The sequence below is a fragment of the Gopherus flavomarginatus genome, unplaced genomic scaffold, assembly GCF_025201925.1.
Source record: "Gopherus flavomarginatus isolate rGopFla2 unplaced genomic scaffold, rGopFla2.mat.asm mat_scaffold_34_arrow_ctg1, whole genome shotgun sequence".
NCBI lineage: Eukaryota > Metazoa > Chordata > Testudines > Testudinidae > Gopherus > Gopherus flavomarginatus.
The window spans coordinates 4,410,557-4,425,388 of NW_026115061.1; the positions used below are offsets into that span (position 1 = coordinate 4,410,557).

At 45.0% G+C, this 14,832-nt stretch overlaps 1 protein-coding gene and 1 non-coding gene across 12 annotated transcripts in view; one reads left to right on the forward strand and one right to left on the reverse strand.

Moving 5' to 3' along the window:
* Positions 1-442: 442 nt before the first annotated feature.
* TRNAF-AAA (transfer RNA phenylalanine (anticodon AAA)) lies at positions 443-524 on the forward strand. The gene has a single exon. It is a non-coding gene; the product is annotated as a tRNA-Phe (tRNA).
* Positions 525-2,620: 2,096 nt separating this feature from the next.
* The window catches only part of LOC127042180 (zinc finger protein 436-like), a 118,287-nt gene continuing 106,075 nt past the window's right edge, over positions 2,621-14,832 (reverse strand). For 9 of the 11 annotated variants that reach the window (XM_050935798.1, XM_050935797.1, XM_050935796.1 and 6 more), the window contains 2 exons: positions 6,769-6,885; positions 2,621-6,407 (listed from right to left, as the gene is read on the reverse strand). In XM_050935798.1, coding sequence (XP_050791755.1) covers positions 4,861-6,407; positions 6,769-6,885 — 1,664 coding nt within the window. In that variant the 3' untranslated portion in view covers positions 2,621-4,860. The remainder of the gene's footprint in view (positions 6,408-6,768; positions 6,886-14,832) is intronic. The other 2 variants (XM_050935792.1, XM_050935791.1) reach the window with 2 other exon arrangements.

Genomic DNA, 14,832 nt, shown 5'->3' on the forward strand with positions numbered 1-14,832 from the left:
GCAGACTGGACGAGGCCACCTTCACCTCTGACAGTGAGATATTGGCTCATCTCTTTCTTTATGCTGCTATTGTTAGTCCATGAAACATCAGGGATGGATGCAAAGCTGAGTTCATGCACCAATCCCCTGAAAGATTTGAGTACCCCGGAGAAATCCTGTCCCTGGCTATTGGCATGATTTGGTGGAGATTAGAATAGGAAAGGGATGGTCTGAATTGTCAGTGTGGGGAATGAACAACAATCTATAGCAATGTCATTAACCACAAACACACTCTCATCGTGCTCCAGCCGGAAGGGAAATGGGCAGGAACTCTTGCTGTTCACCATGGACACACTTACACTAATGCACAGCCGTGAGTGTGCCGGAGGAGCTGGTCTGAGCAATTTGAATTGACAATTCAGTGAGGACAGAATCATTGTGTAATGAAGCACCTATACATCAAGTAGTTGTGGCCGAGAGGTTAAGGTGATGGATTAAAAATCCATTGGGGTCTCCCCAGGCAGGTTTGAATCCTGCCAACTACGGAAGCATTAGTGTGTTGTCATTGCTCTTTTTGTAGTGCCTGAGCATCCACAGAGCCAGACCTGGTCTCACTCTGAGGCTGTCTACACTTAAAATGTTGCTGTGACACTACTCTAGCACTGTGGAGTAGACAGTTGCTACAGTAAGGGGAGGGGTTTTCCACCCCTGTTATAGCTACATTGACAGAACAATCTTTCCTTTCATTTAGCACTAGTTAACCATGGCTTAGGTCAGCTTAATTATACTGATTCCAGGGTTTTTCACACCCTGAAAGACATACTTCTTAGAGGGTTTATCTTATCACCCTTCCATTCCCTGGTCCTTCTCGCATGACCTGAGAGCAGCAATACCTGAAGTTCAAGAGGTGCAAACAATTCAATTTTTATTGGGGTAAACTTCCAGCAAGCAATGATTCCAGTTTCCTTCCTCAGTATCCCCCTTCCCAGCTCTGACACCACAGATGCTTGTCTGTGTCCCTGTTCACATTCCCTCTTCCTATTCCCCCCCTTAGCAAAACATAATTCCAATTCCCCTACCCCTACCCCCATTCCCGTTCCCCCCCTTACTTCCTGATTGACTGCAGACTATATAGTAAAACTGGAGTTCTGCTTAGCTATACCTTAACCAATCATTTTACTGAAATGAAACTAACCAGTCCTAACATATTGTAACATGATTATCTAACCAGTTATACCCTACCACCTTAATTGCTTTACACCCAACAAATTAATTATACAGCAGAAACAATCACAGAACCAGACAGAGATTATACAGACAAGCAATAGGAAAGTGGAGACTACAGTGATAGAACAACAAAAAAATGAGGATTTCAGACCCCAGCTATTGATAAGTGAGTTGTTGCCAGACAAGATGCTATCATGGTAGAGGTTGTGGATGCTGGTTGCTTAACTGTCTGGCCCCCAAGGCAGGATTTTGAGGGTCTCAGAATGCCAGCACCCATCTTTTGTTCGCTTAAAATGTGAGCAGGGAGTTTCCAACGCCGCAGAATTCATGGAACTCCAAGAAAGGTGTAACTTTAGGTCCAGGTGAGTGTGCCTAAAAATCAGCTGTGCTGGAGAAGGTCTCTAGGAGTTGAAAGAGATGTGCCATCTTGGCCTCCCTAAAGAGTGTCATCAAATATTAATGAAAACTAGAGTTGATAAGTCACATTCTTTGTAGCGTTAGGATTGTGGACTGGTCCAAAGTGCCAGTTTTAAGACTCTTTTTTCCTTTCTCTTGGGTATTCTGGTTTCTGCATAGAGAAGTGGTTTCAAATCCCACTCCTGACATGACCATTTTCTTTTATCTGGAGAAAATGGCCTCACTTCAATCTCCTTTGCAACAATAGAACACCATTTGCTTAGCTTTTCTATTCCAGTAGTTGTGAGAGAAGTTCCAAACTAGGGGGAAACAGGGCCTGTTCTCTCGACCAATCAATTTTTGTCTTCCTTCATTCCAAGCCATTTTCTCAGATACATCAGTATTTCCCACACTTTTTTGTTCAGCGTTCTTTGCTTTTATGAAATTTTAGGGTCATCATTTAATTGCCACACAACTGTACTTATAAAGTAAAGTGAAACAATATTTTTTGGATATTCTTGCAGAAGAGTTTTGCTTTCTGACCTGGAATTGAACAGGGGCTACTCAAGGGGGACAATGCTACTCCTTTTTCTTGCCTCATCCGAAAAAACATACATTCCTGATGCCCTTTGTTTCCTTGCCCTTTTTAGGGTAAATTTACACTTCTCAGAAGTAGAATCCTTTACAAAACCACTCAAAATCTCAGCAGAGTCGTAAGCAATGGCTTCCGGAAACGTGCCCAGTTTTTCTTTAATTTGGTGACACAGTTCCAGGCAAGGGACTGGATACAGGCCCAGATCAGAATCTTCATTACCAGAGCCAGAATTTCTATTTAAAAAGAGCTATTTTTCTGCAGCTATTAGATTTCCAACATTGATTTCATTTTATACACATTTTGAGCCTCTATTAAGGATAAATTGAACAAAAATACCACTTCTCTTTCCTCAACATCTGTGTCTGTGACACGTAAGGTTTGAGTGACTATTTAAGGGGAGAGGAATAGCGGGACACAACAGAGTTGGTTTAAAGCCAAATGACTGTATTTATTTTGACAATAGGAATAGAGTACACTTTGGCTAGGAAGAGCAACGTGTTAACTCTTATCTACACTGCTTCACATAAAAGGAAGAAGCAAGGCCAAAAAATAAGCTATAGGAAAGAAAAAAAATCCAATCGCTTTTCTTATACACAGAATGAAGTAAACCCAAGAAACAGAAGAGAAGGTAGAGACAGGGGAACAGTCAGGTGAGAGCAGAAATATTTGCAGAAATTACAAAATACATACCACACTCCAGATACAGCCGACCAGTAGCATAAACACCGATTACACAGTGAATTAGGGGAGGTGGTCTTGTTTAATACGAGACAACACGAGCCGGCTAAATCCAGAGGAGATTCCCTGGCCGAAAGGGTGATCAGACCTTCCAGCTGACCCACGAGAACTCCTCCTGATTCTGGCGTGAGACATGGTTTTGTCTGGGGGCTTTTACTCATGTCAGTTTCAGATTGGCCCCCTAGCTCCTTCTCCTTCCAGGTTCCGAGCAGGAGCCGCCTACGTAGCAGAAGCTGTACTTGGCAAGCACACTACTTCTTTGTTTGAGACATGCTTACATGTCTGTATACGGCTCACAGGGTGCACCTGACATTCTAGGGTTATGCACACGACCCCTTGGGGCTTTCCTGTCCTTTAAGGAACAAGAATCTGACCCAAAATGGAGACCACCTTGTCCTTTTACTAAAACAAAATGGCTATGGGCCGACAATTGGCCAAAAAGAGACCTTGTTTAAGCGTGCACTTTAGGGTTGCGACAATCTGCATCATGAAGGGAAGCACTCTGAATAGGAAAGATCTGTGGGGCATGGGTTACAAAAATGCTTCGGGAACCAAACACATGGGCATTTTGCCAAGTTAAAAATCACTTAATGTGGAATTCTCTCCTCATATCATCTGAGAAAATACTTACTTAAATAATTGAACTACACTGTGATCATATGCATTTCCTTCAGTTAGTTGGGGTTCTGGTGCTGTTCACCATTTCCGAATGGAGATTTTAAATAACTGCTGTTTCTCTGTTAGCACGTGCAGTACATTAGAGAATTCTCCACTGTTGACAGAACTGCACTTGACCTTTCTCCATGTCATCATGTAGGGGTGGGGAAAAAGCAAAGCTAAAGTGAGAAATGAGGACTTTAGGAAATGGTCATTTGTCTTAAATTCTCCAATAAATCTGAGCTATGTCCTATTGAACTGAACTAATATCCAGCTGGGTGAGCAAACAGCCTTCAGGAAAGAGAGAAACCCACATCACATAGAGATAGAATACATGACAATGAAAGCATCAAGAGAAATTCCAGAGCAGGTTACATCTGATTATTTAGAATTAGGACAAGAGATTCTCCCATCACATTCTCCTCTGATCCATTCAAAGCTGCTTCACTCAGCACTCTCTCAATAGTCAGTTACATTATTTACAAAATTGTAAGTATCCTAGTATCCCCATAATGGGGGACAAAATAGCCCCCTTGCCAGAAGTGGCTTTACCAATAGATGAAACCTGGAATTTAAATGCGAAATAATCACACTATGTTTGGGATCCATTTAAATTCCCCTTCCAGGTCTTTGACACTTTCATTTCCAGTCATAGCGACTCTGGTATAGGATTAAAGAAATCAAAGCATCGTCTCCAAGCACAGACAGCTGAGAACTCTTCCTCACATAACACTTTGAGAAGTGGAGGGATATAATGTGATGAAAATAAACTCTGCACAGAGAAGCCAAAATGTAACAGTTCTGGAGTGATGGGGAAGAAGGGAATCTCTGAGTCACCCCATCTCCTCCCAGTGTCACAGAGGCTGAAATGACACTTTTCCCTCTGCTCCTCTTTATTTAACTATAATATGAAAAATTCCCAATATAACTGCTCTTCAGCACAACCCAGAGCAACGTGAGAACAACTGGCAATGATACAATCTGTATCATTGGTGACTCTAACAATAACTTTGCAATAGGAGGAATGGTATAAATGTGATGCTCCCTGGTTCCTCATAGGAAGGGCACACTCCAACTACTCATGGGATAATTGAGTTGATAGAAAGGACAAATGGGCCCACCTCAAAAGAAGGCAAACTACAAAAGGCATAAATGGGCCACTCATCTGGACAAGCTGAGGGATAACAGTGCTGCAAACAGTTCAAACACATTTAAAAAGTTATTATATGGCAATCAGGAAAAGTATTAAAGAAAAAAAATTGATAGCCCTAGAGGTTTTTATGGTGTTTATCGCCCTTGCAGATTCTCTGATGGCTAATATGGGCTGAGTGCCAAGAGGTTTTCCCACATTCTCTGCTTTCATAGGACCTGTCCCCTGTGTGGATTCTCTGATGTTGAGAAAGGGCTGAGCACTGAGTGAAGTTTTTCCCGCACACACTGCATTTATAGGACCGCTCTCCTGTGTGGATTCTCTGATGGGTAATAAGGTGTGAGCTGTGATTGAAGGTTTTCCCACACTCATGGCATTCATAGGGCCTCTCTCCTGTGTGGATTCCCTGATGTTCAGAAAAGGCTGAACTCTTAGTGAAGTATTTTCCACGCTCACAGCATTTATAGGGCCTATCCCCTGTGTGGATTCTCTGATGTCGAGAAAGGCCTGATCTGTCAGTGAAGCTTTTCCCGCACTCACTGCATTTATATGGCCGCTCCCCTGTGTGGATTCTCTGATGGGTAATAAGGTGTGAGCTGCAATTGAAGGTTTTCCCACACTCATTGCATTCATAGGGCCTCTCCCCCGTGTGGATTCTCTGATGCCTAATAAGGTGCGAGCTGCAATTGAAGGTTTTCCCACACTCACAGCATTCATAGGGCCTCTCCCCTGTGTGGATTCTCTGATGTTGAGAAAGGGCTGAGCTCTGAGTGAAGTTTTTCCCACACTCACGGCATTCATAGGGCCTCTCTCCTGTGTGGATTCTCTGATGTTGAGAAAGGTCTGAGCTGCTAGTGAAGTTTTTCCCACACTCGTTGCATTCATAGGGCCTTTCCCCTGTGTGGATTCTCTGATGAGTAATAAGGTGTGAGCTGCGATTGAAGGTTTTCCCACACTCATGGCATTCATAGGGCCTCTCATCCGTGTGGATTCTCTGATGGGTAAAAAGGTCTGAGCTGCGATTGAAGGTTTTCCCACACTCACGGCATTCATAGGGCCTCTCCCCTGTGTGGATTCTCTGATGAACAGAAAGGGCTGATATTTGAGTGAAGGTTTTCCCACATTCACTGCATTTGTAGGGCCTGTCCCCTGTGTGGATTCTCTCATGTCTAGAAAGGCCTGATCTGTATGTGAAAAATTTCCCACACTCACGGCATTCATAGGGCCTCTCCCCTGTGTGGATTCTCCGATGAACAGAAAGGGATGATCTGTAAGTGAAGTTTTTCCCACACTCACAGCATTCATAGGGCCAGTCGCCTGTGTGGATTCTCTGATGATTAAGAAGAGCTGAGTAGTCACATACGTTTTTTCCACACTCTGTGCATGTATTTTTTCTCTTTCCAATGATGATTTCCTGCTTTGTTGTGGTTTCCTTGAGGTCCTTCTGAGTTCCCTGAGAGGAAATACGTTTACCCATTTTCACCCCTGGCTGGTTTCCTTGCTCTCTTCCTGGTCTGTGCTGAATCTCACAGGACTTTTCCTCCTCATGACTCTTGGACACATTGCTTTTTGATCTTTGCAATAATGCTCTGTGTTTATCCAGTTGCTGAACATTTTTTTGCTGAGAATTCTGCTTCTCTTTCTCACATGCCATTACATCACCTGCTGTGAAAAAGACAGAAACCTCAAACAGGGATGAAAAGTGAAAAGTCAAAACAAACTAAGCGCTGGAGGGAGGTCAAATAAAAATCACAAACTGAACTCCCCCATACTCTTCCCCAAAACAGGAGAGAGGAGGGGATCAATTTGGCTTTCAAATCCCATCCAAATTCTCAGGGGGAAGAGAGGAAGCTACGGCCTGGTGTCTGCTAGAATCTATGGGAAGCCATGAGCTATAGTTACCTTGAGGATATGACCCCTGCTGGCAACAATAATGAACTGAGAGACCTCTAGAGGGCTTTGTAGGGCATCCCAGATGTTTCCTTCAGGCACTTTCACACTCACAGTTGGTTTAATGTTTCCTCACCTCTGCAGGGAGATCTCAGGATCTGTTTTCCCTCTGAACCCTGCAGGTCTGAGACCCATGGTTCTTCCCCTTGTTCCAGCTGGGAGATCACATCAGGTTTGGAAACTGGAAAACCTGCTCAGATGAAAGAAAACAAAGGAGTTCCGTTAATTTCATAAAACTTTGTCATAAAAAAACATTCTATTAAATTAACTTTAATACTTAGTGTGACCTGGTGTGCCTGGGCTAGTCCTCACTGAAAACGCCAAGGTCAAGCAGGCTGAAAAAGGGAGAGCAGAGGCTCCCCAAACTGAGAGTTAACACGGAAGTTAAACTCACCGACCAGTCACCAACTGTGCTTCTGATCCCACACACTGGTTATCGAGAAATTGAAAAAAGAAATCAAATGGCCCCCTTTATTGCATTCCAGTTCTCTGACTCCCAATCAGTACCTAGGTCCAGCACAGTGAGAGGTTATTTAAAAACTCTGCTCACATAAACAAAGTGTTCTTCTGATCCCGGGGTCAGTCACATTACCAGGTCAGTATGGGTTTGGATCTTACTCAAAATACTACGATGCCAACAAATCCTTGGCATCTAAACTAAAGGTTTATAAGCTAAAGAAAGCATCTAAACTAAAGGTTTATTATAAAAGAAAGAAAGAAAAAGGGAGTTGTTAAATGGGAAAGCAGTCAGACACATTCAGAAATCTATACATCTGGTTCTTAGCAGTATTGGTGAGTTTCTGGCTTGAAAGGCTCCTGTCAATAACCTAGTCCCAGATTTGGACCTTAGCGTCCAAAATATGGGGGTTAGCATGAAAACCTCCAAGCTTAGTTACCAGCTTGGACCTGGTACTGCTGCCACAACCCAAAAAATTAGAGTGTTTTGGGGCACTTTGGTCCCCCCAAAAACCTTCCCTGGGGACCCCAAGACCCAAATCCCTTGAGTCTCACAACAAAGGGAAATAATCCTTTTTCCCTTCCCCCCTCCAGGTGCTCCTGGAGAGCTACACAGAAGCAACCTCCGTGAATCTAAGCAGAGGGACTCCACCCTCCCCGTTCCCAGTCCTGGAAAACAGAATTACTTCCCTCTTCACCCAGAGGGAATGCAAAGTCAGGCTAGTAAATCTAACACACACAGATCTCCCTCTGACTTCTTCCTCCCACCAATTCCCTGGTGAGCTGCAGACCCAATTCCCTGGAGTTCCTCACTAAAGAAAAACTCCAACAGGTCTTAAAAGAAAGCTTTATATAAAAAAGAAAGAAAAATACATACAAATGGTCTCTCTGTATTAAGGTGACAAATACAGGGTCAATTGCTTAAAAGAAATATGAATAAACAGCCTTATTCAAAAAAGAATACAATTTAAAGCACTCCAGCCACTATAGACATGTAAATACAAAAGAAAAAACCCACTTTGTACTCACAACTTGGAAACAGAAGATTAGAAAGCAGGAAATAGAAAAATCCTTCTCTAGCTGAGAGAGATTCAGGCAGAAGACAAAGAACTCAGACACAAACTTCCCTCCACCCAGAGTTGAAAAAAAATCCTGTTTCCTGATTGGTCCTCTGGTCAGGTGCTTCAAGTTACTTTTTTTTTTCAGGTGAAAGAGACATTAACCCTTAGCTATCTGTTTATGACACGCCCCCCAAATTGCAGACAGTGGGGAAGCTCACTGGCGGTGATTTTCTTCTAGAACTGTAAAATAAACAGATTACTACAACACATGCACCTTTACATATACCACTAAGTATATAACTAACAGACTTTTACATTTTAAGAACACTTTTTAACTACTAGATTTTGGGAAACTTTTACGGGAGAGTGCATCAGCTACTTTGTTAGAAGCTCCTGAGATGTGCTGAATTTTAAAATTAAAATCTTGGAGAGCTAAACTTTAACGAAGAAGTTTTTTGTTGTTTTCCTTGGCAGTATGAAGGCACTTTAGCGCAGCATGTTTAGTTTGTAGCTGGAACCGCCATCCTCAAACATATGGGCGTAGCTTTTTCAGGGCGTACACAATGGCGTAGCATTCCTTTTTACTGACTGACCAGTGACATTCCCTCTCAGACAGTTTTTTGCTGAGAAACATGACAGGATGGAAGTTGTGATCTGTTGCTTCCTGCATGAGAACTGCTCCTATACCACGCTCAGATGCATCCGCGGTTACTAGGAATGGCTTGTCAAAGTCCGGGGCCCTGAGCACAGGGTCAGACATGAGCGTTGCCTTAAGTTGGGTAAAGGCCTTTTGACACTCATCAGTCCACTTAACTGCATTTGGCTGGGTCTTTTTGGTCAGGTCGGTCAGTGGGGCAGCGATTTGGCTGTAATGTGGAACAAATCACCTGTAGTACCCGGCCAAGCCTAAGAAGGATTGGACCTGTGTTTTTGACCTTGGGACAGGCCACTTTTGGATAGCATTCACCTTGGCCTGTAGGGGGTTTATGGTTTCTTGACCCACCTGGTGCCCCAGGTAAGTTATTCTGTTTTGGCCTATTTGACACTTTTTGGCCTTAACATTTAGTTCGGCCTGCCTGATGCGCTCAAAGACCTTTTCCAGGTGTAGTAGGTGTTCGGCCCAGTAGTCTGAAAAAATGGCCACATCATTGAGGTAGGCAACTGCATAATCTCTGTCCTGCTAGTAGACCATCTACCAGCCTCTGGAAGGTGGCGGGTGCATTTCGAAGGCCGAAAGGAAGGACATTAAATTTATACACCCCTGCATGGGTGATGAATGCTGACCTCTTCTTGGCAGGTTCATCTAGCGGTACTTGCCAGTACGCCTTGGTTAAGTCTATTGTAGAGATGAACTGGGCACGTCCCAACTTCTCCAATAACTCATTGGTGCGTGGCATTGGATAGTTGTCCGGACGAGTTACCGCATTTAGCTTACGGTAGTCCACACAAAAGCGTATTTCCCCATCTGGTTTGGGTACCAGAACCACGGGAGATGCCCATGCACTGGTAGATGAGTGGATTATACCCATCTGTAGCATGTTATGGATTTCCCGTTCTATAGCAGCTTGGGCATGAGGAGACACCCGGTAGGGTGGGGTTCTGCTTGGGTGAGCATTACCTGTGTCAATGGAGTGGTATGCCCGTTCAGTCCGTCCTGGGGTGGCTGAGAACAATGGGGCGAAGCTAGTGCACAGCTCCTTGATTTGTCGCCGCTGCAGACGTTTCAGGGTGGTTGAGAGGTTTACCTCTTTCATGCCATCGTCTTTTTTTCCTTCGTAGTAGACACCGTGAGGCCACTCAGCATCATCTCCCTGGACTGTAAACTGACAAACCTGTAAGTCTCTGGAATAGAAAGGCTTGAGAGAATTAACATGGTACACTTTGGGCTTTAGTGAGGAATTGGGAAATGCTATGAGGTAGTTCACAATTCCCAGGCGCTCTTGGACCGTGAATGGCCCTTCCCATGATGCTTCCATTTTATGGGCCTGTTGCGCCTTTAAGACCATAACCTGGTCTCCTACCTTGAAGGAACGTTCTCTGGTATGTCTGTCATACCAGGCCTTTTGCTCTTCCTGAGCATCCGTTAGGTTTTCTCTAGCAAGGGCTAAAGAGTGTCGGAGGGTGCTTTGTAGGTTGCTTACGAAGTCCAGAATGTTAGTTCCTGGAGAAGGCGTAAACCCGTCCCATTGCTGCTTCACCAACTGTAAGGGCCCCTTAACCTCGTGACCATATACAAGTTCAAATGGTGAAAACCCTAAACTGGGATGTGGTACAGACCTGTAGGCAAACAGAAACTGCTGCAACACTAGGTCCCAATTATTGGAGAATTCGTTGACGAATTTTCGTATCATGGCCCCCAAAGTTCCATTAAACCTTTTCACCAGGCCATTGGTTTGATGGTGGTACGGGGTGGCAACCAAGTGATTCACCTCATGAGTTTCCCACAGTTTTTCCATGGTCCCTGCCAGGAAATTAGATCCTGAATCTGTAAGGATGTCGGAGGGCCAACCTACCCTGGCAAAGATGTCTGTTAGGGCCAGGCACACAGTGTTAGCCCTGGTGTTGCCTAGAGCTACTGCTTCCGGCCATCGGGTAGCAAAGTCCACTAAAGTCAGCATGTACTGCTTTCCTCTGGGTGTCTTTTTTGGGAAAGGACCCAGAATATCCACAGCTACTCGCTGAAATGGGACCTCAATTATGGGGAGTGGCTGGAGAGGGGCCTTGACCTGGTCTTGGGGTTTTCCCACTCTTTGGCATACCTCACAAGACCAGACATACTTGACAACGTCCTTGCCCATCCCCTCCCAGTGGAAGGACTTCCCCAACCGGTCCTTGGTTCGGTTCACCCCAGCATGACCACTGGGATGATCATGGGCTAAGCTTAAGAGCTTCCCCCGGTACTTAGTTGGAACCACCAACTGTTTTTGCGGCTGCCATTCTTCCTGGTGTCCACCAGAAAGAATCTCCTTGTATAAAAGTCCTTGGTCTATAACAAACCGGGATCGATTAGAAGAGCTGAGAGGCGGTGGGGTGCTCCGTGTCGCCGCCCAAGCTTTCTGAAGGCTGTCATCTGCTTTCTGCTCAATCTGGAACTGTTCCCTTGAGGCTGGGGTTACCAGTTCTTTCTCAGACTGTGGACTTGGGCTTGGTCCCTCTGGAAGCGATGTAGGTGATGGGGTTGTTTCCGTTGCTGGTGAACCGCTCTCCGCTGGCGCACCTGAGGGTATTTCAGGCTCTGGCTGAGCCTTTTGGGTATGACTGTCTGTTGCTTCTGCCAGTTCTGGCTCGCTGGCGCCCTCTGGCGTTGAGTTTGAAGATGTGGTTGCACTTGCTAGTGCTGGTTGCTGTTTCAGTTCCGGGCCTGGGACTGGAGGTGCTGTGGCTGTTTCAGTGGTAGGCATGGAATCCGAGTCCACTACCTCTGTCTGGGTCTCTGGTAACACAGACGGGGCGTCTGTGGATGGCTCAGGAACAGGAATGGGTCTGGAAGCTTGCCTGGTTTGGCTACGTGTAACCATTCCCACTCGCTTGGCCCGCTTCACCTGGTTGGCCAAGTCTTCCCCCAGTAGCATGGAGATAGGATAATTGTCATAGACTGCAAAAGTCCACATTCCTTACCAGCCTTTGTACTGGACAGGCAGTTCAGCTCTAGGTAAATCTACCGCTTGTGACATGAAGGGGTAAATTGTCACTTTGGCCTTTGGGTTGATGAATTTGGGGTCTACGAAGGATTGGTGGATAGCTGACACTTGTGCTCCCATGTCTCTCCACGCAGTAACCTTGTTTCCGCCCACTCTCAAATTTTCCCTTCGCTCCAAGGGTATTTGAGAGGCATCTGGGCCTGGGGATCTTTTGTGTGATGGTGGTGTAATGAACTGCACTCGGATGGCGTTCTTTGGACAGTTGGCCTTGATATGTCCCATTTCATTACACTTAAAGCATCTTCTATCTGATGGGTCACTGGGCCGAGGTGAGTTACTGGAGACTGGTGAGGTGGAAGAATAGGGCGTCTGTGGCTTTACTTGGGTTGTATGTGGGGTCTTTGGCTGTCCTTGGTTGTAGGGTTTATGGTCGGTGTGCCCCCTGGGGTATTCGTTCCCCTTGACCGTAGCTTTCTGCCACTTCCATCCATCTGGCTCCAATCTCCCCCGTCTCAGCGAGATTTTTGGGTTTTCCATCTTGTATGTACCGTGTTATGTCCTCAGGAACACCATCCAAGAACTGCTTCATTTGTATGAGGAGGTGCAGTTCTTCCAAGGTTTTAACATTGTGTCCTGATATCCAGGCCTCATAATTTTTCCCAACGTAGTAGGCGTGTTTGGGAAATGACACATCTGGTTTCCACTTTTGGGTTCTGAAACGCCGACGGGCATGATCCAGGGTTATCCCCATTCTGTATCTGGCCTTGGTTTGAATAAGTTTATAGTCGTTCATGTTCTCCTTAGGCATTTCAGCTGCCACCTCTGCTAAAGGTCCACTGAGCTGTGGCTTCAATTCTACCATGTACTGGTCTTCAGGGATGTGGTACCCAAGACAGGCTCTTTCAAAATTTTCCAAGAAGGCCTCGGTGTCATCACTTGCCTTGTAGGTGGGAAATTTCCTGTGCTGTGGAACAATCATTGGCGCAGGGCTGTTAGAGTTGGCTGTGTTTTGCTTAGCCTTTTCTAATTCCATGGCCTGTCGGTGGGCTTCCCTCTGGAGTTCCAGCTGTTTTTGGTGGTCTGCATCTTTGGCTGCTTGCTCTCTTTTGTAGGCTGCCTCTCTTTCTCTTTCTCTCAGCTCCATCTCTTGTAGTCTTTTTTCCAGTTCTCGCCTGTGTTCAGCTTCTTTGATTTGTTCTTCGGCCTCCATTTTTGTCTTGGTAGGCATGGTTCCTGTTTTCTTGTGTTGGGGTGCCCTCCAGTGTTTATCTTCTGAGCTGCAGGCTCTGTTGCCTCCTGGGGTCTGCCTAGCAACAGTGCCTTTTTCCCTTTCTTCCTAGCTAATTTTTCAATGTAAAGTAAACCAGAAAAACCACTTTATTTGCATGTATATAGTGCTGGTATTTGCCTCCTAATGGGAGCGCTATTGTGTGACAAAAGACCCTTAACAGTCTCTTAATGGTTGCTTGCTTAAGATGCAAGCCACAGCTGCCAGAGAGAGCAGAAAACAAAATTCTCTCTGGTTCCTTTTAAAACCAAACTCTTCCCCTCTGCTTAAAGCCCCTAGCAGAGAAAAGAAAAATATAATATTCCTACTGGCTTCTGGATTCTATCTCACCACTGCCAGTCATGTCAATAACCTAGTCCCAGATTCGGATCTTAGCATCCAAAATATGGGGGTTAGCATGAAAATCTCCAAGCTTAGTTATCAGCCTGGACCTGGTACTGCTGCCACCACCCAAAAAATTAGAGTGTTTTGGGGCACTCTGGTCCCCCCAAAAACCTTCCCTGGGGACCCCAAGACCCAAATCCCTTGAGTCTCACAACAAAGGGAAATAATCCTTTTTCCCTTCCCCCCTCCAGGTGCTCCTGGAGAGCTACACAGAAGCAACCTCCGTGAATCTAAGCAGAGGGACTCCACCCTCCCCGTTCCCAGTCCTGGAAAACAGAATTACTTCCCTCTTCACCCAGAGGGAATGCAAAGTCAGGCTAGTAAATCTAACACACACAGATCTCCCTCTGACTTCTTCCTCCCACCAATTCCCTGGTGAGCTGCAGACCCAATTCCCTGGAGTTCCTCACTAAAGAAAAACTCCAACAGGTCTTAAAAGAAAGCTTTATATAAAAAAGAAAGAAAAATACATACAAATGGTCTCTCTGTATTAAGGTGACAAATACAGGGTCAATTGCTTAAAAGAAATATGAATAAACAGCCTTATTCAAAAAGAATTTAAAGCACTCCAGCCACTATAGACATGTAAATACAAAAGAAAAAACCCACTTTGTACTCACAACTTGGAAACAGAAGATTAGAAAGCAGGAAATAGAAAAATCCTTCTCTAGCTGAGAGAGATTCAGGCAGAAGACAAAGAACTCAGACACAAACTTCCCTCCACCCAGAGTTGAAAAAAAATCCTGTTTCCTGATTGGTCCTCTGGTCAGGTGCTTCAGGTTACTTTTTTTTTTCAGGTGAAAGAGACATTAACCCTTAGCTATCTGTTTATGACAGCTCCCTGGTACACATGCACATTATTCAGTCCTTTGTTCAAGCCTTCAGTTTGTAGAGAAGTTGCTCCAGAGGTAGGAAGAAAAATTGAAGGCAAAATGGAGATGATACAGCTGCCTTTTATATTCCTTTTGCCAAATGGCTTCTACTTCCTGTGTCCCAAACACAAGCTTCACAGTACATGGCATGGAAAACCCTTGGAGTTCTCAGTACACAGTGTGATACAGCATGGCCAGAGGGCAGCAGGAGAGGGTTAGAAGGGAGCCTTATTCCCTGTAGAGGGAAGAAAGTTTGCTATAGATTAACTAGAGCACCTGAAGCCAATTAGAGCACCTGCAGTCAGCCACCTGATAAAGACTGCTGCTCCAATAAGACAGGGAAGGAGTTGGAGCAGAAAGGATTGGTACTCGAGCAGAGAACAGTTTGAAGGGAAGCAGAGGAAAGTTTGGAGAAGTGCTGCAGTGGACAAAGAAGTC